The 23,315-nt window shown below is 40.1% G+C and overlaps 1 protein-coding gene across 2 annotated transcripts in view; it reads right to left on the bottom strand.

Moving 5' to 3' along the window:
* Window positions 1–788: 788 nt before the first annotated feature.
* The window catches only part of dpysl3 (dihydropyrimidinase like 3), a 31,952-nt gene continuing 9,425 nt past the window's right edge, over window positions 789–23,315 (bottom strand). Inside the window, exons 2-14 of one of the 2 annotated variants that reach the window (XM_005727744.1) lie at window positions 19,972–20,060; window positions 18,610–18,794; window positions 17,084–17,248; window positions 16,870–16,931; window positions 15,829–15,909; window positions 13,691–13,759; window positions 12,482–12,602; window positions 11,557–11,713; window positions 11,001–11,142; window positions 10,021–10,191; window positions 6,904–7,083; window positions 5,112–5,283; window positions 789–1,799 (exon numbers count right to left, since the gene is read on the bottom strand). In XM_005727744.1, the coding sequence (XP_005727801.1) occupies window positions 1,705–1,799; window positions 5,112–5,283; window positions 6,904–7,083; window positions 10,021–10,191; window positions 11,001–11,142; window positions 11,557–11,713; window positions 12,482–12,602; window positions 13,691–13,759; window positions 15,829–15,909; window positions 16,870–16,931; window positions 17,084–17,248; window positions 18,610–18,794; window positions 19,972–20,060 (1,689 nt within the window). In that variant the 3' untranslated portion in view covers window positions 789–1,704. The remainder of the gene's footprint in view (window positions 1,800–5,111; window positions 5,284–6,903; window positions 7,084–10,020; window positions 10,192–11,000; window positions 11,143–11,556; window positions 11,714–12,481; window positions 12,603–13,690; window positions 13,760–15,828; window positions 15,910–16,869; window positions 16,932–17,083; window positions 17,249–18,609; window positions 18,795–19,971; window positions 20,061–23,315) is intronic. The other variant, XM_005727745.1, reaches the window with a different exon arrangement.

Below are 23,315 nucleotides of genomic sequence, written 5' to 3'. Positions count from 1 at the left end.
AGCCAATAAGTTGCAACTCATGTTTATTCTGGAAACAAATCATACGTCCAAAGCACACTGTATTTTTGACCTGCCATCTCTGGGTTTCGATACAACAGTAAAAAAAGAAACAACATAAAAACAGTAACAAAGGTTGTCAAAGTAACATAAATACAACAAACCACCTGCCAGATTTAAAAAAACACAATCGTCTTCCCCTCTCCCCCCACAATGGGCCAACAACAGAATACAAAGCTTACCTTACTGCACTGCAATCCTCTGCCTTATCAAGAAACAGCAAAGACATGAAAAAAACACAAACGCCCCCCAACACAATCACATCCAGAGTATTTAGGTAAACTGAACTGGGCTCAGTTATATTCGTGCTGATGTTAAATGTGCTGCATTAGAGGGCTATGCTGTGATGACAGAGGGAATGACGGGCTTCCCCTTGTCCTAGTCTTGAATGAAAAAAATAAAGCCAGAGCTAAAGTGTTATCATAAAGCAGGTTCATCAATTCATTGCATCAGTCTTTTTTGTTGCCCTCAGTTGCAAAGCTCTTCAGTTAAAGTCGTAGTTACAAGGGACAGTTACATTTATTTTTAATTCGTGTGATCATCCTTTCATAATCTTTTTTCCCCTCCCTTTATCCTTTTCCAGATGATTCAGGATTGCAGAAACAGCCAGTAAGTTAGAAGCAAATGCAAAGGACGGTTTCTCGCAAAGCTCTTTTTTTCTAGTGACGATGGAATGCAGGAAACAAAAAACTCATATAAACGTTTTTTTGGGATTAAGAAAAAAATCTGGAAAAAAAAAAGTTTCTAATAATTCTTCTTTCTATTCTTTTGTTTTCACATAATCTTTCCCAAACAGATTTGTCCATATTCCTTTTTTTTTTAAACATCAATAATCAGTACAGTACATCATGGGGATGGTAGTCACCAAAAAGCAAGGAGGAGGAGTGCAGCAGTATCATGGATCACGTCACCCATATTAATGCGGCCCATGCAGCTCCATGCCCGACAGCACTCCTGCCCTCAGATTCGATAACTACCTTTAACTTGGTCCAGGAAACCCAAACAAGCTGCAACAACATCATCCACAAAGCTACATCACATCTACCATATGTACAATGCCACCTAGAGCTAACCAAACATACTGCAAGATAATACATGGCTACCGTGGAATCTAGTGTTATGTTTTGCTGACTATGGAGCAAGCAGGCTACTGTAAAGGGGTGACATTGAAAGCCGAACAGGATGAACGAACGATAGCGTCATTCTGAGACATGTGGTATCCGTTTTCCTTTGCGAACAGGGTTTGTTTTTTTGTTTTGTTTTTGTGTGATTATACTGAGTTTTCCTGATGTTTTCACATTGCCAAAGTACCAGATAACTATTCCACATAGATGAGTAATGAGACTTAGATCAGTCATGTGAATTTGGTGGAAATCTCACACTTTCAGTAAAAAACATAAAAACAACCCAAAACACAACCATCTATATACTTGACGCTGGTTCACATTCCAGAGGAAAAGGGATACTTTTCTCATATGAGCATAGTAGCATTGTGACAGGTAAGGCATGAGGATTCAGTGTTTTGCTTTTTTCTTTTGTTTGTTTTTGTAACTTTGAAATAATCGTGGTCCTCTGCATCTCCTCCCCCCTCCCCTCTTCAATCCTGCACTCTGGCTGTTGTCATTTTCTTTCTGCGTGTCCTGCTGTTTAACTGAGAGATGTGATGTTGGAACGACCACCAGGGGGCACTACGATGCGCCTTCCAGCAGGCCTGATGGGGATGTCATCAGGGGTGGGAGGACCTGCAAAGAGAGAGATGGACAAGATAAAGAGACCAAAGATATCGGCTGGGGGGTGGGGGCAGAAAGCAGAGTCAAAGAGTACAAAAAGAAGACATCTGCAGGGTTTCTCTGAGAAATGAACACATAGATTTCTAATTAAATCCAATCAAATTCCTATAAATTACTTGTGCTTGCATGGAAAACACTGGCAAGCAATTTAGATATGGGAGGAACATACATTTACACATTTAGTTATGCACTGATAATCTCAAGTGCATGTTCATGAAATTAATGGTAAAGTGTGAATTACATATGTCTTTGTGTAGTCTACTGTTTACTTTAAAACCCCAATTTTTCTTAAAGCTGTGAAAATAGGTAATAGGGTAAATATTTATCATACAGTCATGAGTAAAATGTTCTTTTACCATGTAAGATCTAGAGCATTTGGCCTATTATATGTTTGTTTAATCTCAACGTCATAATCCTATGAAATACTACGCTATTGGTGATGTCTCAGGAATGTATAAAAGTTATATGATTACTGTATTAAAATAAAAAATAAAATATCCCACAACAGGATTAAAATCTCACCAGACCCCTCATTTGAACCCCAAATCAGTTCTCCGGTGTAAAAAAAGTAAGCCCCTAGCATAAAGTGTTACAAAGATATATAATCATCTAATATTTTGCCCCTTCATATCTGATTGGTTAGGCTTTATGGAACTAAATTAATTTCTTAGGGTGACTGGGTTGAATTTAAGCTCTAACAATGTTAAACCATATCAAATGAGTGTAACTCGATCAGATATACAAAGCAGTCGGAGCGCCTCTGCCCTTGTACAAATTAGGTTATGCTGTGTCGTTTTGTTGAGATGAAAGTAACATAACAAAACCACCGAGATAGTCTTGTATGTTGGGACTACAGTAATGTGAAAACATGTGACAGATTAAATAAATCAGAGAACTGATGGTGGGATTTACTCCCTTTTGCCCTCCACTGGAAACCAGTAGCAGCATTTGTCAATCCTGTCAGACAGGACAGCTTTCATGTCATCACGGCACACAAATAATTGCCATGATGCACTCACGTTATTACTTTCCCAACACTAGAGGGCTTCTTGAAACACATCATTATCTATGACATATGGTATGTATCACTGAGGTGACAGGGGGATGCAAATGTGAGTAGACCTACTGCTGTACGAGGACTGTGAAACATTAACAAAAGATGCTTAAGTCTGACATAAAGAATGGTGTTTCCAAATGATAAGTCAGGTTGCCTGGTCTAACTAATGATCAGTGCGTGTATAAATGGAAAGTGGAATGATGTCAGACTATGATACACTGTGTCTAAGCAAACAATCCTTCCCAACTTCTTCCAGACAAGCAAATGTACTCTGCAGGCAACTAACAAGGAAAACTATAACAGATCAGACTCAGTGAGAGAGCATGCACACGAAGGCACATACAATTATACAGCAAACGTACTTAATGTTAATAGTTCAAAGCCTGGGAAAGTAGCAGCAGTCTTACTCCCCTCTTAAATCATGTACTCAAATTTAGAAATTCTTTCCAGTGGAGGTCATTGTCTTTTTTCATCTCTGAGTTCAAACACTTGCAAAGACAGGTTGCTTAATACAGTAAATGCCAAACTTCATTAAGTACAGTTGTTTATCCAAATGAGTTATCAGCTTTTAAAAATGATCCATATATTTGTAACGACTTCCAAAGACTACAGTGAACCCAGCTGTGGTCTCTCCAGGTTAACCAGAGTTGCTCTCACTGATGTAATGCTACACATGGACACGTTTAGTCAGTCAGGGAGGACAGAATCAGCTACGGTCGCTCTGTTTGATTGTAAAACAGCGCAAACACTGAGTGGCTTGGGATTTTAACACGCGTATGAAGCGTCACTGCTTGGTAGCTTGACAAAGTGCATTTCTCACATTTGTTTACTTGAAGCTAATCTAGTGCTGCCCTGACACATGGGCACAATCATACTGTCACTCAGCAGCCCAGCAAAATTTAACAGATGTCAAACGTGAATGTTATTGTGAGCTCTCACATTATAGTATCTTAACAAATCAGGTCCAGATGACTGCAAATGCTGTACTTTTTAAAGCTCGAAACGTAGGTTCAAATGTGGTGAAAACTTCATTTCCTGCAGCTTTCTAAAAATCTTTTCAAAGTATTTTCTTTTATGCTACCTTGTTAAATGTATTTGTTGGCTTTTTGCCTTTATTTAACGGACACATTTTAAGAGAGACAGAAAAGAGGATGAGAGAGAGAACGATAGAGAGGAATTACAGGAGGTAAAGGACCCGGAGCAAAACTAAAAAAATAAATTAAGAATATAAAAAACAGACACAAATCTTAAGACATATCCTGGCTTTGCAAAGCCTACAACAGTTCATGTTGCTAAAATATTAAGAGGGCTTGAATTCTATTAGAGAGGCTGTATTACTGTAGTTGATGTTAATGTCAACATGTGTTATCTTTGCCAATATCCATAGATTCGTATAAAGAAATTGCTGACAGATACAATTTTAAAATGTCTGTTTGTTAAGTTTTCTGTTATGTGCAAACAACACAGGTTCATCCCTCGAGTTAGGTGACTTTTTTATGCTTGAATGAGTCATAGGTCAGCGTTAAGTGGTTTAATATAAACATTCCTCTGAAATTAGTCAGGTACGAGAACTAGACTGGAAATGAGTGAAAACTATGAAAGACCTTTGAAATAAAAATGACAAAACTGTCTTGCTTCTTGGGAGCAAAATATAAAGTTATATAAAGTGGATCAAGACTTTTGCACATATTTTAAACGCTTTTAACATTGAAGGCGTGCTTAATCCAGGGTCATGTTTACTTTACATCGAACAACACTAAAGTGAAAACTTTTACTGACTGTGTTAGAAATTTAATTTAATAGAGTCTTCAATCAGACTCAAAAGAACTCAAGCAACTGCCTTAATGAAATGCACAAACAAACAGCTCTTTTTGGAGCATTATGTACTGCAAGCAAATGCATGCCATACTGTGCAAATTGTAATGCATGAAACGAGATAATAAGACATTATTGGGTTACTCTCCAGTCAGCCAAGGACTTTTAATAAATCATTGACAAAACGCAAAGACATGATGAGAATCACACGACTGTTATCTGACTTCATATAATGAATTAGTAACTGAGTTAAAATAGAAGAGGATGAGGGTGGTTTAGCTGATGACCATGGATGCTCCTCTAATGTTTGTACGTACAGTATGTGGACAGATACGTGGAAGAAATGACTGGGTAACACAGGGATTGTTGTTCTATTAAAAAAGTGGTCTCACCGCATGGTGCAGGGTTACCTGCTAGACTAAATCCAGACTGGTGCAGGTTTCTGACAGGCTGTTTGGTTGGGGAAGTACGGGCCGAGGCCGAGGGGGTACCGCCACGGGACATGGAGAATTCAGAAACTGGGCCATCGTACATTCCCCGGGGCACTGCCCTCAGAACAGCCAACTACAGGACAAACAGAAAGAGCAGAGATGGTGAAAAGAAACATAAAGTACCTGCATGTAGAAACAGAACCAACATGCAGGTACTAGGAGAAACATTATGGCATTTTGCTGTGCAACAAAAGGTTAAACGCAACTAGCTTCACACATGTTTAGCATTACATGGCTGTCTGTATAACTGTTTGTGTGTCTAAATTATATATGCATCTTTTCCTGCCAAGAGTCAGCTCCAGATTTACAAATCCACACAAACATACACAGAAACACGCAAACTGAAACACGAACACACACAATCAAGCGCTTCTCGGGGTTATAGAACAGAAGAGTCACCAAAATACAGTTATGTATTCATAAGCTTTCAAATCAAGTTGAAACTATTAGCTGACTGTGAAAAGCCATTGTCTGTATGTCTGTCAGTGGCGTGACTCAGTGGACTCTTGGAAGCTCGGTCAACACTTAAAAAGAGACATCTGTGAATGAAGAAAAGCATAACAGTAACTGCTACCAAGACAAACAGCACACTGTTACTACAGCTCCATTTTTTCATCAGCAGCCAGCTGTGAATTAAGAAACTGTTGGGCTATGAGATTTCTCGGGCCGTAAGAAAGATGGCAAGAGAGCATTAAGCAGGGGCTGCTTTAAGTATAAGCTGCTATACATCACATGGTTAAATGGGCCCATTTCTCACACTTTGAACAGATGAGTAATACTTTAGGGTGGGTGTCTAATGAAATAGTGCTACTTGACTACAGTAGCTTTCTGGGTTTGGCCCTGACTGCACATTAACATTTAATTTACCTTTAGTTTGGGTTCTCTAAGTTTCTACATGTATATATTTTTCTATTCCGATATTTTCACAAGTTCTCCTTGATTTCCCACCTATTCAGGAAATAAATATGGACAATATGTTTTACACCTTACTGCCAACTGATACCACTCCCATGTCTGTATGCTGAGTATGAAGCATCAAGCATGTATAGCTTAGCATAAAAACAAACTCCCTATGTATCAAGAAAGCATCAAGTTCTCTCCAACCTCAGCTACTCAGTGGCTCTTGCTGTAATCAAAGCCACCTTCCTAAATGTCTTTTAAAATCGAGTCTAAAGTTAAAATGCAAGTTTAATAGTATGAGTAATCCTCTTAGCGTGTGCGGTAGGTCTCTCTAAAAGTGTTATCCAAATCCAAAGTCAATGTATCTTTATTAATCCGAGATGACAAAGCCATGACCACCCTCAGTGTATGGACCTTACAGCGTGTAAGCACAGTCAGTGCCCTGTGGCTGAACCTTGGAGGGTGATGTCAGAGTTATTATATCTCCCCCACATCCCACTTCATTGCCTCCTCCATGGCTGCCCTCTCTTCTCCCTGCCATCCTTACTTCCATTTCACCCTAGACTCTCCTTTCCTTTAGGTACATCCTAGAAGGCCTTAAAGTCCTTCACTGAGTTGTTTTTCCCATTTCCTTTGTATTCTATGGTTTTCTAGTTATGTTATTGTTATTCTGGCAATCTAACAGTGCAGTGAGTGCTGTAACGAAGTTCATGTTGTTCAGTTCAAGTTTTATACACTAACTATATTACCACATGTAAAATGTAGGCTTTAAAAGAAGAATAACTGCACTTACCTGCTTCCTGGCTTTAATACGCTTATAGGCAAAGTCAGGGAAGGGAGAGCAGGGAATGAAGCGGCCCACTCCGGAGGTGGCGTGAAGGTTTCCATCTTCCAAAACGATCTTACCCTGGCAAATCACCACTAGTGGGGCGCCACGCAGCTCCATGCCCTCAAAGATATTGTATTCAGCAGCCTAAAAGCACACATAGGATATTGTCAAAGATTGTTGCAGCGGCAAAGAAACTAGTGTTTATTAGATAAAGTTTCCTATTAGTTATATGCTAAATGTACTCTTCAATGACTGAGGAGAAGAGGTTAAAACTTAACTCTCTTTCTTTCTTACACTTGTCTGTTTGGCATGTACAAACAGCTGCCCTCATCCAGCTGGGCTCAGATGCCTTCATAGTACTTTGTAGTATCACCGCCCTTCCCTTCTTCTGGCTCTGTATGCTCTTTCACTTTTCTTTCTAATGCTCTTTCCAGTTGTCCACTTCTTAATGTTTTCACTCCCTTGCCTTCTCTTGCTTGATTTCTGTAATCCTTTGCATTTTTTAACCATGTTGTGCTGTTCATCCTCCTCCATTTTTCCTTGTGCCAACTTCCTTTTTTTTTGTATGTATGTGTAATCTCTGATGGTCCCCTCCCCTCATTCCATTGTTGCTTATTTCCTCTGCACACGGCCCTGTTTTCTACTGCCATCCAAATTCAGGCCAGAACAGGACATAACTAAGACTCGCTGCATGCCAAACATGATGTCATGACTAATCTGAGCGGGCTCTCAGTGTCCAACAGTAATGCTGCCTGTTCTTCTCTATGTATCCAAATACCCTTATCTAAGCACATCTATGTATTTTATGTTGACAACAACAAGCAATCAAAACCAGATGTGGGTTTACTGATAACACACTGAGATATAACACAGTTCAGGGAAAGCATTCCCCAACACAGTACGCTGGTAAGCAGGTCAGCTCCCGTTTGATTTTGCTGCCCATTAAGGCAAGACACTTGAAGACAATAGGATACAATGTAGACTACTTAGCTTACATTTAGACAATCTAATGAAATGTGTGCTTATGTATATTAATGTCCAGTAGACTAGTTGTCTTTGAATAAGCACTTGAACGTGTGTTTTGGAAACCTTTTTTCTCTGTAGTCTGAAAGAAAGCATGTCGCTGAAGAAAAACAGGCCCCACATTTAAAAATTGATCAGGGCACGAAAAAACAATTGTTTTGCCTGCAATGGTTCTCCTTAAGAGAGATTTATTTGAAGTGGGAGCTGCTGTGATTCTGGTCATTTGCTTCTCTCTGTGGTTTTACAGCTGGAAGGGCGACTAGGAGGAAAGGAAAGGGGTGACATCATTATGCAAGAACCCATGGATCCTCGGTGGATGTACTCCACATTTAGAGAAGGCATATTATTAGTCCACTTCTCTCTGTTTCACGTCTTGTTCCTCCATCTGGAGACAGCGCCATAGTCTCGCATTCCAACAAAAACAAATGTCATCGAGCCTTTAAGCAAGACAAACTGAAATCTACACGTTTCAATTCATCATTCCTGCGATCAATTTAGATATTACTAGCTTTTCAGCTAATGCATACTCTCCCTGCTCGTGGACAGTGTTTATGCAAAAGCAGGATTTGTCCTAGGCTGCTGAAGCCGTAATTTCCTGTGCGGACACTTCCTCTGCTGCTGAGCGGCCCGAGAGGAATCTTTAACATCTGTGTAATGGCAGAAACCTCATTACTCATATATACCGTGCGTACTGTACACATAGTGTGTATGTGCGGAGCACAATGTGTGCGAGGCCCTCGGCTTAAACTGTAAGAGTGTACAACAGGATGCAGTTTCACATTTCTAGTGTAATTTCACTTTCAGTATCGAACTCTGAACTCATAACTACACACAAAGACGCTCAGATTTCGAATGGCCTTAAGTGCAGTTTAAAAGGGTTATTCATTTACATTCTGCTGACCTTTTTACACTCGTTTCCACCCGCTCTCTTAGGAAAATGTGACAAAACATTTCTTTAATGTGAAAAAAAAACCCCAAGTGCTAACCTATAATATTATACATAAGTCAGTGCATTGGGAACCAGGAGGAAATGGTGTGCACTATCGCCTCTGGTCCAGGCTGCATATTGTGTGAGATGTTTCCCATGAAATCAAAAATACATTTCAACCAAAGTTGCTTTCTACTTATGAGACGTGCAGCTTGCCAACAAGCAGTGTATACAGATGTCCAAAATCTCCAAGGTTTTATGAAACCAGCTGAAATATTAGTGTTTACAGTAACAGAATCTCATACAATGAGAGCCATTCTTTAAACCCACTTTTCCAATTATTCATGTATTTTGGAGGATCTGTGCAAGTGAAAGTGATATAGAGGAAGGAAATACCTCTTGATTATACAGCACATAGATTCTCTGTGGATTAACTTCAGTTCTGCTGAACTAGACATTTTGGCAGCATTTGCATCATTGTTTGTTTGCTGTTTGTCTGATTTTGTTGAAGAAGCACGGCATAAATCTTTTTTTTTTTTTTATAAATAACTGCTTCATCATTATTAAGGCGTTTTGAATGTATTGAGTCTCAGCATTGAGACCTGGTCTTGTGGTGAGCCCAGTGTGGAGTGGAATTAGTGAAGATCCACTGAGAATTCATTTCCGTTCCGAGGTACTCAGACCTCTCTGGAAGCTGCTCAAAAATGTGCTTTTTTTCCCCTCCCTAACTTACTCCCAGTCTCCCTTTCTCCCTCTCTCTTCCTCAGTCTCTCTTTTTCTTTGCCTCTTGCACACAGATGCAGACACTTACCTCCGATCGTACATTCTACTTGTCTGTCCCCCCGCCCAAAAATACATCTCACCCTTTAAAGCACAATTTTTCTTTTTTTCTTATTTTAAAAAATACCAGATGTTTTGGGGGTTTTTTTTTGTAACACAGCTGTTATATTTAACCAACTAAATCAAATAAGGTTTTTGTGAGAACTTGTGAAGCATTACAGTGCCTATGGTTTTACAGCATAAATGTAAAACAAGTAGAAAGGGAAGCAAAAAAAGTTAAAAAAAATTTTTTTAAAAAGAGCCAGGACCTGCGAATTGAATTTAACTGATACTTTGGTCTGAGTACATACTGAGTTGTGTGTCTTGGCAGTGATGGTGCGAATGGCGTCTGTGTCCCAGATGACCAGATCGGCATCAGAGCCCACAGCAATCCGACCCTTACGAGGGTACAGGTTCAGGATCTTGGCTGCGTTAGTGCTGGTGACGCCCACAAACATGTTCTCATCCATCTTACCTGTAGTCTGAGAGCAAAACAAGCACAATGCACGAGCAAATATTACTGGAAATGTTGAGACTGTATCCATTATCCATATATTAGCATTATGGAGCACACCCTACAGCATGTGGTCCTACTACTGAAGACACATTATTCAGTTGGCTGAATGATGTATTTGTAGTATTAATGTAAATGCATGGAGGACGTTTTTAAACTTTGAGAAAATATCCATAAAAACAGTTTCAGATGATGCATTTTTCTTACATTTAAATCTCTCAACATAAGATACTATATGTAAGTGAAGGTTCAATATTTTAGCATTAAACTATGAAGCTGTCATTAATGGGGGATTTCTTAGAAGATGAGTGGAAGCAGGGGAAACAGCTAACCTTTGTCAACCTTTTAAAAATAGGCCTGCTGACAGTCGGTCCAAGTTTGGTGTGAGCAAGGATTCTAAGTACTTGTGCTGAGGAAATGTATTGAGTTTTATGTTTAAAAGCCTACCCAAATTTCAGAGCCAGCAATGCACTTTACGGCAAAGCTCAACAAGGCTGCATGTTAATTATACAGACACAGTGATATAGAGAAAAAAATGAGGCTAGAGTGCTGTTTAAAGGGGAAAAACAGACATGGATGAACATGTAAAAGAGGCACAGAGAGTGACATAGCATAGTGGAGCTGCCGAGTGAAACACCACAGGTGACTGCTAAAGCAAAGCTAAGGGACATAAAGTTGCTGATGTTCCTCTGGGAAAATCGTAAAAATCAAATGAATCAAGATAAAAATAAAAATAAACGTCACCATGCGCCTCTATCAGTATGTGATTGTCCTCACCACAGCTTTGTCCCAAATGAGAGCCATCCTCTCCTCCACTCCATTGACACCTTCTGGGATCTGGGTGAAGTCATCCTTGCCAATGGCCTTCTGGGCCACGCTGAAGGTGCAGTGAGCGCTGCCAGTCACACTCAGGTCTCCACTGGGAGGAGAAGAGGCATACTGAAGGTATTACACCAGGACAGTAAAGTCTGTGTACAGCATTAAAGTTCTGTAAACATAAGTAAATATGCTTCTACTTCAGCAGGAGAAGCAAAACAAAACAGAAGGGGGACTGGAAGTAAAGAAGTATGCAGCGTGCCAGAGTTTGTCCTTCCAGTGTAAACCATTACTAATGTTTCCTGTTTCCACATGAAGCAGTAACTCACTTACCAGATGAAGTCCATTTCTTGCACAACAATTGCTGATTCTTCATAAGAAACACAAACTTTGGATGTATCTAAATCTAAAATCTAAACTTTAATAGCTATAATTTTACAACACAGTGGTGTTCATGGCACTTACAAACAACAACGTTTCTGCACATGCAAAATGAAGTTGCAAAGGGGATGTGTACCTGGACAGGAGTGTGTTCAGATAGTCTGGAGTGGTAGGATCGGGGCTAAGAGGAGGTGATGTTACAAAAGAAGCTGCTTTGGCCCAATTCTTGCTCCAGTAATGTGTCCCATCAGTGCCCAGACTGGCTGTGATTGGCTCCCCAAACACAACATTTCCTGGGAAAAGAAAATCAGTCAAAACTTTGTTAGACGTCAACAAAGTGCCAAGTGTGAGGGTATCCATTTGCATAATCGTCAATTGCGTTAGTGCACCTTTATTTTTATTTTGTCAGCAGTTTAGTCTCGCTAAAAGCTTTGGCAATTCATGTGAAAGTTTCCAGCAGGGGAACCATGCCAGCATTGGCAATGCACAAATTCCACTTGCTCAGTTGCAGCTGAGGTTGTTCTCTTTCATGCACGGTTTGAGTCCTGTCACTAACACATGTGCTCTTATGCTTCTTCATAGTCCCTTGCACTAACATACATTATTATTTCCTGGTTTTCATATAACAGCTCAGGAATGGAGCCAAACAAACGTGTCAAGCTCATAAATGCTCCTAATGGATTCACCTGAGTGCAGAGAAGGCTATCTGAGGTCAGCAATCTGGTGTGTTAAAACCTCATTTGGCTTTCCACCAAAGACATTCAAACACATATTGTTCTTCTCTTCTTGTTTTCATTACATTCTCAAAAATTGTTAATTTCACAATCCATCTACGCCAGGCAGGCTCTTGGTTCACATCTGTTCTATCCTCTAAGGAAAAGTGTGTGTGACAGCTCAACCACAGAAAAGACCTGAACAACAAAGCTGAATGTTACTCTAAGAGTGGGATATTTTTTTCATTATACCAAACAGAGACAACTCAGCGTGCACATTTCTAGTCTTGGAAAACACAGAAAAAGAAAAAAAACATATAAAGGCCCAGGACAAATTCTGCTTTTTACCTTTTTTCCGGGCCTGTGAGATGATGTCAGCAGCACTCTTGCTCATGACCCGTGTCACGTAGAGCGGACAGTTGGTTTGGCTGGCGATGGTGATGGCACGAAATACCGCCTCTGCCTCCAGCTACAGACGAAAGAGCACAATGCGGTTGACTCGGGAATGTTTTTCCCATTAAGATTTTGTCAAACAAACTTCAAATATCACGACCACAGCAAATTATACATTTTTGGAGCTGTATCATTTGAATAATTTGTTTTGAACCCGAACGACAAGGAGAAGCTTATAATTTTAAAACTGGGCAAGTCAAGGATTGTTTCAGTTATATTGTGTTTGAGTAGTTAAATATAATGCGATCAGCAAACAAATGTTTAAAAGAAACTTAAGTGAGGTCAGACTAACACCCAGTACTTGCAGATTTTCTAAGCTGGGAGGCTTTAAAAGCAAACATATTGGACACATTTTAGACACATGTCCACAATGAAAAGCACCTGGTGTTTTATTGTGATTATTGCATTTCTGAAATCTTCATCTCCATATTTGTAAATGCTGGCTAACGAGAACTAAAAATGACTTTAAATACAAAATTCTACAAAGGTTTCAAGTAGAAACGTCACTGCCTCCATATGATGGAAACACTGTTTTCTTTGAGTCCAGAGGTTCAGTCTGGCTTCAATGACCACTGGATTAGTACTGAATAAGATAGTGTACACTAATAGAGAAATACTTGTCTGACTTTGCCTGCTTAAGAAAATCATGTTACCAATTTCTAGATTCTTAAGACTCCACTCAGCTACTTGACATTATGATACTGGTGGGACAGGAACCCTCTGCAGCAGCACAGAATGGAAAATCCCAGACAAGTCGTTGAGCTGAAAGTGTGGCTTTGATTTTTGTTGTTTGCTGAAGAAACATTCACAGCAAAAACTGGATGGAACAAGATACTTTTTTTTCACCCAGTGTCTCAAATGTATCTGAAACCACATGTGTGTAACAGGAACAACGTGTGTGTCTGAGGACCAGTCCAAAAATGTCACTGTGATTCTTTACATGTACAACCATGTTTGTACTGTTTGCACAAAAAAATGATAAATTAAAACATGGCTAATTTATTTGAATACTTTTTTAGGACAGTCCCTTTCAAAATGCTTGCACATGCAAATGATGCATAGTAGCTAATATTTAATATAGTGTATGATGTGTGAATGTTAGACCTCTTCTGGCCTGCTCAGCACATGCCCCTCTGGTCCAGTGATACCCATCTGCAGCATCCGGGCCTGCTCCTGTTCAACACACATGCAAAAAGTCAACTGTTAGCTGCTCAGTTTATAGACATAATGTACAGTATGTAGAACTTTCTGGGAGGTCTTCATCAGTCTACAAACTTCAGAATGATAAACCGTTTCTGATTAGTTCTGCGTGTGTTAAGTACACGAACAGCAGTTTTAACATGTGGGTCTGTGCACGGCTCAGAGCAAGGAAAATTTCACTTTCAGAACATCACCTAAAAGCAAAAACTCTGCTTTCAGGTTAGTTTTCTTAGGCATTAGTTTGTACCTTTCCTTGCATAGTGTCATTTAGAGCGACTGTCTGTGAGTTGAAAATGTATTACGGTGACATGCTTCTGCAAATAAGGCTTTCAGCGAGCATCTCATACCAGTGGAAAATCAGTAATACTCTGTCTTAGAAGCCTACGATTGGTCAGGCAGCTAAAATTAAAGACTGAGACTATATCAGCCAAAGGCAAGACAACTTGTACTGTAACTGAAGAAACTAGTGGCATTCCTGTGGTCAGTGCTCCCCTCAGCTATCTGAGGAGAAAAACTTTGTTGCAAGGAGCAGGACCTGTTGATGACAGACACGGAAAATCTAGACATGTCTACAAATGAGAGGAATCCCAGCTGTGTTACTACACGAAACAAATTTGTGGCTCTGATCAACATTGCTGCGCTGAGACTGTTCCCCTTCCCCAAACTCACACAGAAGAGGCTGCCTGGCTGCCTACATTGGGCAAGCAAAAGCAGTTACAACCTAAGTTTTTCAAGGTGCATTTCTAATACTTATGCTGCCTTCAGGAGATGCTCATGAAGTTGTTACAATAAATGGCTCTATGGCTAAATATGTTTGGAAAAGTTTAGAAATCTAGCATTGCTGATCTCGCTCCAAGGAAACATAGAGTCAGGAAAAAGTTATAGGATATGGGAATTATGGAAGTTGCAAACCCTTTCAGGAAAAAAGTAACTGAACTTTCAGTACATGAGTTTTGAGAGGGGAGTTTATCTCAAACCGGCATTTATTGGCCATTTGAAGATGAGAAGCTGTCCTTTGGCATTTGTTTCTATGCTTTTCCATGGCTGTTGTTCTAACAGAGAGCTTCCCAAGCTAGCTGAGAAGTGGGGTGGGGTCAAGCCAAAAGACCAAAACACTCACCTAGGAGGGACACTAGTCAGATACCTAATCCACCTTAATGGGAGAAAGCTAATTTCTGCCACTTGTAACAGCAATATTATATTAATATTCTTTTGGCCATTGTTCACAACTCATTGCCAAATATGAAGAAGACCCTGCCCCAACCTGGACTAGTGAATCAGGTTGTAAAGCATATCCTCAGGTTCAGAGTTGCTACTTCTTCCCCTGCAGCTTTGCACTTGGCCACAAACATCTCCAGTGTATGCTTAAGGTTGAAGCCAGTAGAACCACATCATCTGCAAAAGCAAAGATGTGACCCACCCCTTGGGTGCATCTAGAACTTTGAGTTATAAAAGCTGGAACATAATCAGGGGAAGCTCTGGCAGCAAATCTAAACAGGACACCTCTATCTTAGGTGGTCTAAAGTACAGTACATGACATAATCAAGTGTTCAGACATGTTGGTCTTACAGATGGAAATCAGACTTCCAAGTTAAAGTTGCAAACTGGATAGGAGAGCTGGGAATTGCGATGAATCAGATCCAACACGCACCCGCATACACACACAGTGACAGAATCCAGGCATGGTCTGGAGCTCTGACTAATACCAGCCCTCTCGATCCATCACCTATTACGGTTGATTCACTTTCATTTGTCCACAAAACGGCACAGCCCTGTATAAACTACACCCACACATTACAGTCCTACAGGAAACAGTCTCCCTCTCATCAGTGACAGTGTGTTTAGTCTCTAAGTAGTGGAGATGCACTGTGATAAGACTAGAAAAGTGAACTGAAGTGAACTAAACTGAAATAAATCATACTAAACAAAAACATATCACAGAGTTGGACCGGGCACAAAAGTTCAGAAAAAAAGAAAAATGAGGCAGTGAGGAAGCAATGGAGAAAAAAGGTGTCTGTTAGTGCACTCGTTTCCATTGTTACCTCAGCGATGATCTCGCCATTTTCAGCGTGGACCTGAGCGATGCCTCCCCGCTCTGCCAAGAAGGTAAAGACCTCATAGAGCTGGATGAGAAAGATAGAAAGATTGAAATTACAGTGGCACTTCTTTTATATTTCAAATCCTGCCTCGCTGTTTACTCAAAGAAAGGGCACTCCTTTTTAACTCAGAGGTCACCCATAAGCCACAATTTAAAAGAAGCCCACAATTTACATGATGTCTACTCCGACACGCTGCAATTATTGTGTGTGGTCTCCAGAAATGGTGAGAGTCATGTGGATGAACTGCAGTTGTTGTTATGTTGCTGTGCCACAGTTCCTTAGCGAGCTGCATGACATCAGTTTTTCAGGCTGGACTATTTCAGTTGAAACATGTGCTCCTTTGACCAACCAAATTAGGTACGGCTGTATGAGAAACAGAGTCCTGCCTCACACCCTCTGGCTTTCCACTGTTTTTTGAGTCCTCATAAAATCACAGTACGCATAAATCAAAGGCTGTGAACAATAATTACGTAGTCCTTTTTTAGACACTTTGTCACCATTGGAGCCAAGTCACGGCCATTTTTTTTTGCATGTTGACTGTGAAGTTACAGGAAGTTGGCAATGACTCATTTTATATTGACTTCAACTGGGAGTTTGTGACACAGTGAAATAATAATAAAGGCCATGAAGTGAGCCCTTTTCTAATGTATGATGGATTGAGGACAAAAGCAACAGTCCTCAACAATTCAGTGCAAAACTAATATTAGGCCTTCGGTAACTTAAAATAGCTTTCAGAGTTAAAAAGTTGCAGCTGTGTCTCTTCAAAGGCACCATCTCGTTGCTGAGCCGAGTTGGAAAGATAGCAACACAAAAGCAAATTTTGCACTGAGCCTGGCATTTTTCAAAACTGTTGATTTTTCTCCCATCCCTGCACATCAAACACGCGGGGAAAGATGACTGCTGAGAACAAAAAGAGTTTTAACACAGATATTAAAACAGCAAAACCTGGTCTTTAAAGTGTGTGCTACATTTAAGGCGCTCTACCTCACTGTTGCTCATCTGGTAGTAGTCCTTGTACGCCATGTACACCTGGAATGAGTTCACTCCTGCAAAAACAGTAAGTCAACATGAGAGAAAGATAAAATGTGAAACGTTTTATGTAAAGTTTAATTTCTTTAACTACTTTTAAATAAAATCTCCCAAAGCACTCCACCCCCCCTCCCCCACGAAGCTCTTATAGCACGCCATCAAGACCCACCCTTTTCCTTGATGAGATTATCCACCTCCTGCTTTACGCTGTCATTCCAGTGGGTGATGTCCACATGGAGAGAGTAGTCGCAGCAGGCTTTCTCATCAGCCCACTGCCTCCACTGGTCATGGGCCTCTATCAGACTGGTACCAGGTTCTGACATCACATGGTCCACTGAAGAATAAAGGAAGACAAGTATTATCAGACAGAAAGAAGATGAATGCAAAAAGCGATATGACAGGTGAAGTGGCAAAGAGTTGACACAAGTGGGGTGGGCATAGTCACACGTAAGGAGACAAAGAGAGGGCAGCGTCAGGATCTGTCTGCTGGTGCTTTAACTTTCTCCCTGCATTGTTTATCTTGCATAATCAGCTGTCTGTCTGAATTCCTGCAGTGCTCAGCCAGTGGGAAATAACCTTGTCAGATGTCACATTGCATTTTGTACATCTCTATCTGGGTGCAGGTGTCCTTGCACAAAAATTGAGCGACTTTACCTACTTTTATATTTTCTGTGTAGCCACGATCACATTTTTTATTAATAAGAATGGTGCACATTTCGATGCAAGTTCTTAAATGCATCATGAATGCTTTGCATGGATGCTGCTTGCATAAGCACAAGCACATATAATTACATACATAATGTGTATATTTGCATGATTTTCTGTGCAGATTGAAAAGCACACAGTACGAGTTTGTGTTTCTGTTTGTGGACACAACAGGATCACAGTGCACAAAATATCCTGTTACATCTAACTCAGCTCTAATAAAATAAGGCCTCCTGCTGCCTTGCCACCTGACTGCCTTCTTTATCTTATTAAAGAAAACCCAATCTGCTTATGTTAATAGGATATAGCTGAAAACAGCAGTCGCATACATACACACAGACACACACACACACAAAACAATGGCAAACGCTCAGTGTCCACACTTTTTTTGTTCACCATCTCTCAACACAACCTCATTTGCTAGTTAAGACAGACATGTACGATATAAAAAAACAAAAAACACACAAGCAGACAGCAGAGTACACATTTCCACTTGGAATATAATCCCTCTATGAATGGAGCTCATGAATAGAGCTTACTACAGTAGCACGCCTGTTAGTGGCTTTGTCTGTTTGAAAACAGGGCCAACAGGCAGCAGAGGAGCAGTCAGCCCAAAAGAAGTTTTAATGAAACTGCAGCATCTACCAACTGTGACAGCATCTCATCCCTAACCTACATGAAGTTTACAAATCCACAAAAGAAAAGGCTGTAGTCAAACCAGACATGGGAGTACGACACTGATGCCCTATTTCTTTGGGAGTAGTGTTTCACTCTATAACCCCCACCAGTCATCGCCCCCCACGCTCAGTCTTTTGTATGGTCCTCTTTCGTAGTGGGACCAAAACCTTTTCCCATGCCTCCCTTTCTCTTTTCCTCTGTCTGGTGTTCAGCCATCCCTCCCCTCACTGCATTTTCTTTTTAGCTTTTTTTCTGAAAAAGCTTTACTATTATCAGCTTCACTGCGTGGGTGACCTTTCCTGCAGCTCTTACCGATCATGGTTGTCCCACCAGCAAGAGCGGCCTTTGATCCCTGGGCAAAGTCATCCACAGTTGTGGTTCCACGGTACGGCATCTGGAAGTGGGTGTGGATGTCGATACCACCAGGGATCACCATCTTCCCGTTGGCCTCAATGGTTTTCACACCACCAGGCACAATCAGATTGTCACCAATCTGCCTGTCAAGTGAAGATGATGTTATCGTAACTAGATTAAAACCTGTCCATAAATGTACACAAACATAATATAAGTATTACTTCCCCTTTTTGATTATTTATCAAAGCTGAGATGCCAATTATTCAAATTCAGGGAACCAAATTATTCCAGAAAGGAAGACAACATAGTAAAAGGCAAAAAAACGTTTAATGCGTATAAATCTAAAGCAGAAAAAAAACTAACTGAAACAAAGTCAACCTAGCCTGAAGCGGGACAATGTCACCATCCCAACACATTAACATTTCGCTTCTGCTAAAAAGTATTTTTATAGAAGACACAAGTTAGACAGGCAGGCAGAAGCCAGAGTCTCTGTGAGTTTGCCAACAGTCCAATAGTGCCGCCGGCATGTGGGTGTTTATCATGCAACACCAGTCTTTCTGTGGGCTCCTCTCTTTGAGCTGCCTCACTTAGGAGCAACAGGGACAACTGGGAATTCAAGTGGCAACAGAACAACGGGGAAAGCGAGTGAGACAGTTCCACTGTCCTACCCCAGCCCGGTCAAGAACAGCTGTTATCAGTTTAACTGTTACCGCAACAAGTTCAGATTGTTAGCTTCATTCATTCAGTCTGCATTCATGTCGTAATTCTTAAATTGTTTCAGATTTCCTCATCAGTGTTTTGGAGGAAGTGTTTATAAGACTGCTATTCATTATGTAGCTGGTGTTCACTTAGACTGTAATATCTGCTCTTCACTTAAACTTTAAAACTATCATTGCAAGTGGAGCAACCAGTTTTTAACCACTACTGTCTTAGGATCAAATAGCATTCAAAAACTAACAATCTAATCATGATTAAACTCTTGAAGATAATCTTTAAGGCCCAAGGTGCTCTTTTCACATTTTTTAATACTGTTTTACCCTGGTATAGATAATTATTTCAAAAGAAGCCCTTTGATTTTGAATTTCTTCAAGAACTTTAGAATTATCTGTGTTTCAGAGTTTTAGAAAAGTAAAATATTTGAATTTCTACAGCAGCACTATGCACCTTCAGGGGAGAGAAGGATTTAAATATAAAGGGGACAAGTAAGATACCACATAGCCCAGACAGAAAATAGTTGATGAGGTGAACTATAAGTGGAGGGACGAAACCAAATGGGAAGAGGTGTGAGCAGAGCAGAAAAGAGGACAGTGGAATACTTACTTAATGAGGCCATCCTCCATGTAGATATCGGCATGGAAGGACTGATCATCATTAACAATCCTTCCGCCTTTGATCAGAAGCCTGTCGCTCTGTAGAGAAAGAGATGGGCAGAGTGGAGGGAAAAGGAGGGAGGGTGGGGTTGGAGGGGATGAAATATGATAACAATTATGATTCTATGCAACGTTGTGCCAAGAAAATTTGTTTAGACATAGGCAAGTACATTTCCAGTAGAGGATGATTTACTAAGTCACAATATTACTGTACAAGAATTAGAACTGTACTCTGTTTGTCTGTAGTGAGATTATCTCCTTATTTCTTTCCGCCCACAGGATATGAACAATGTTTCATTCATGGCTGCTGGAGAGGGGTACATGTGGTGGCCGTGTCACAAGCAAACACATCTCACATAGCATAACTATATGGACCACCCAGTAAGTCTGCGTGCCCAGAAAAACAAGCAAGATTTGGGAGGAAATGTCTTCATTTATTTGATGAACATCAACTAGTGTCAATTATTGCACAACTCATCACTTTTCAGATGGCAGATGATTAAATGACATTGTGTCTGTGAAGGTTCTCAGTCATCCAGGTCATCGTCCAGACGCTTTTCTTTGCAAGCTCCATTAAATGACATTCAATATCTGGATCATGTCAGATCTGTGACAAAATACTGGTTGCACTGATACATAAACTGACTATGGACCCATATATATGTGAAGAGCTCTGTGTACAGAGTATTATAACGTTTGCATGTGTATTATAACCTCCTGCATCCACACATGGGGACATTACATCCAGGCTTTGTTTGCATCACACACTTCATTCTACTTGTGTTGTGCTGTAAAATAAACCTAATGTCCCCTTGTGAGCATGTTCTCACAAGGGGACATGCATGTAACAAAGTATGTAAAAAGAATTCACACATAGCTAGAAAAAAGTAAAAAAGGCTCCCCAAACAACAGCTCTGGTGTCAGGAGGTTAAACAGCATCCTTCAGTCTTTTTCTCCTTTACTTGAAAGGGGGTCCAGTAAATCACCATAATTTGCAGACCTTTCCCTTCTTTTAAAATGAAAATTTCTCCAGACAGGGATGTCATCTGGGAGGCTGATGTCGTTGAAGCTCAAGCCGCTTTTAAGGTCATGGATTAACATCGTAACCACATTTATCCAGATTCTGTTACGCAATAATTTTAACCGTCAATGTTTTTTTTCTCAGCGTAATCGTTTTATCCAATAGACCGAATGCGATCACCAACTGATCACTCAATCATTTCATAAAGCAGACAATTTCTGATCTGTGTTACAAAATAATGCAAATATTATATAATCCCTACAGTGGTAACGAACATGTTCCAAAGTAAAACTAAAAAAGCAACACTAAGTCTGAGGAGCCTTTTGTCAACACCTTTTGATGTTTTGTGGCCTGATTTGGGTGTTGTCATGACGCCACACAGTCAGACAAGAACAATTTGCTGCTGCACCATGGGCCGACTCTAGCAGGCCATTGCCATGGCAACAGGTTGACGAGAGGGAGAGAAGCAAGAGAGGAGAGACAGGGTGCGCCTGGTTTCGCTGATATGCTGGCTTTGCTGACTGGTTGAATGTACAATTGACTGTACAACAGGGTTAAGGGTTTACAGACGTGCCCTTGCTCACAAAATGAGCAAGGGCAAGATATCTTCTTCATACAGGACTTGCTCAATAAAACAAATATGATGTAAGTAATTGAACATATTAATGCCTTAGGAAATTTAGCCTTGGATAACCTTATCACAATGACTTCATGACAAAGCTTTTTTCCCTTCACTTCATTCCACCACCCCAATCTTCTCCTTATATGTGGAGCTCTACACTTATGATTTAACAATAGGGTTCAAAGGTATATTTATTTGGGAGAATCCATTCTCCTGTCCGCTTCCTCATTGCTGTTATAAATGGTCAGTTTCTTAAAGTATGTCTGAGTTAAATTACCCAGTGAATTTCAGGCACAATCAACAAATATTTGCACTTATCTGCTTCACAAATTTTAAAAAAACTGCTTTAATTATCAGGATATAGGTTTAATTCTTTTCTGTTTAGAACTGTTTTTAGGACAAAACAAGGCTTCTGTGCATGTCATCCTCAGGTGTTGGAGCTTGTGATGTGAGACTTGTGACATTTTTTCGAATAGATGACAAATAAAATAATCAATACTGAAAAATTTGTTGCGACCTGCAGTATTTAACTTCCGTGTAACCTTCACGAGATAATTAGTTATTTTATTTTTTATATTTATTAATTTTTTACTAAAATGGATTAGTAATCGAATTAGTTCTTTTAAAAAAGCATCGACATTACACTGAAAACCAAAATATATAGCCTTATTTATATACCCAGTCTCTAAAACGGCAAGACTTGGTCTTTCCTTGGTCTGCTAAGAGGAACACACCATATTTTCCCATCAGCAGATGTGTGCAACAATTTACAGCCCCTGGCCGTGGACCCAGAGTTTCATCATTATAATAAACTGCAGCAATTCCTTTGAACATAACAACAGGAAAAATAAAAGTATTATCGTGTACATAGCTCGAATATCTGCTGAGCTAAAAGACACACAATGTGGCTATTCATGAGTTGTGTGGTAGTGATTGCACATATTAGGTGGTGGTGGTGGTAGTGATGGACTAGTGCGAACCAGAACCCAGAGTCTTCCCAAGCAACCACACCCTGAAGCAACACATTACAACACACAGTCATCAACTCCTGGAACACCACACTAGCATAGATCATGCTGCAAAGCTCAATGCCTTCATTAGCTTAGAGAGAACGCCTTCCAAAGAGTGCTCTGTCATAATAATTTAACATGACAACATTACTGAATGTGAATAGGGAGTGCACACAGACAACTTTCATAGCATTCCAGTAAAGGAAGCAGACGATAAATTTGTCAGTTAATCAAAAAAAGGTACAAAAGATGCCCAATGTTGTAAAACTATTGTAACAAAATCAGCCTTTGCATGTGACTAAATGGTATTTTCCTCATCGTTTTTTGACATTCTTTGACAGATCAACAACCTAAGATGACCATAACCCAGAAAAGATTTTTCAGTTATTGTTATAATGACAGCTCCTGATGAATTTGATATTATTCAAGTTAATGATCAATTGTTGCAGCTCTACAGCTGTCAGTTTAAATGGTGGTGAAAAGCAGCTTGTAATGAGTCAAAGGAAAAATACATTAGTTGCAGCTGCCCACAAAAAATTAATGCTACCAAATCTGATTCTGCAAAATCTGAAATCTGATCTTGTCTCCTGGTCATGACTTATGGTGTTAAATATGAGACATTAGTTTTTGTAAAATGTTGT

This window comes from Pundamilia nyererei, unplaced genomic scaffold, assembly GCF_000239375.1.
Source record: "Pundamilia nyererei isolate P.nyererei 1_Seehausen unplaced genomic scaffold, PunNye1.0 scaffold00026, whole genome shotgun sequence".
NCBI classification, from domain to species: Eukaryota; Metazoa; Chordata; class Actinopteri; order Cichliformes; family Cichlidae; genus Pundamilia; species Pundamilia nyererei.
Note: the sequence above shows the minus strand (reverse complement) of the source record. Positions and strands in the feature narration are given on the sequence as shown.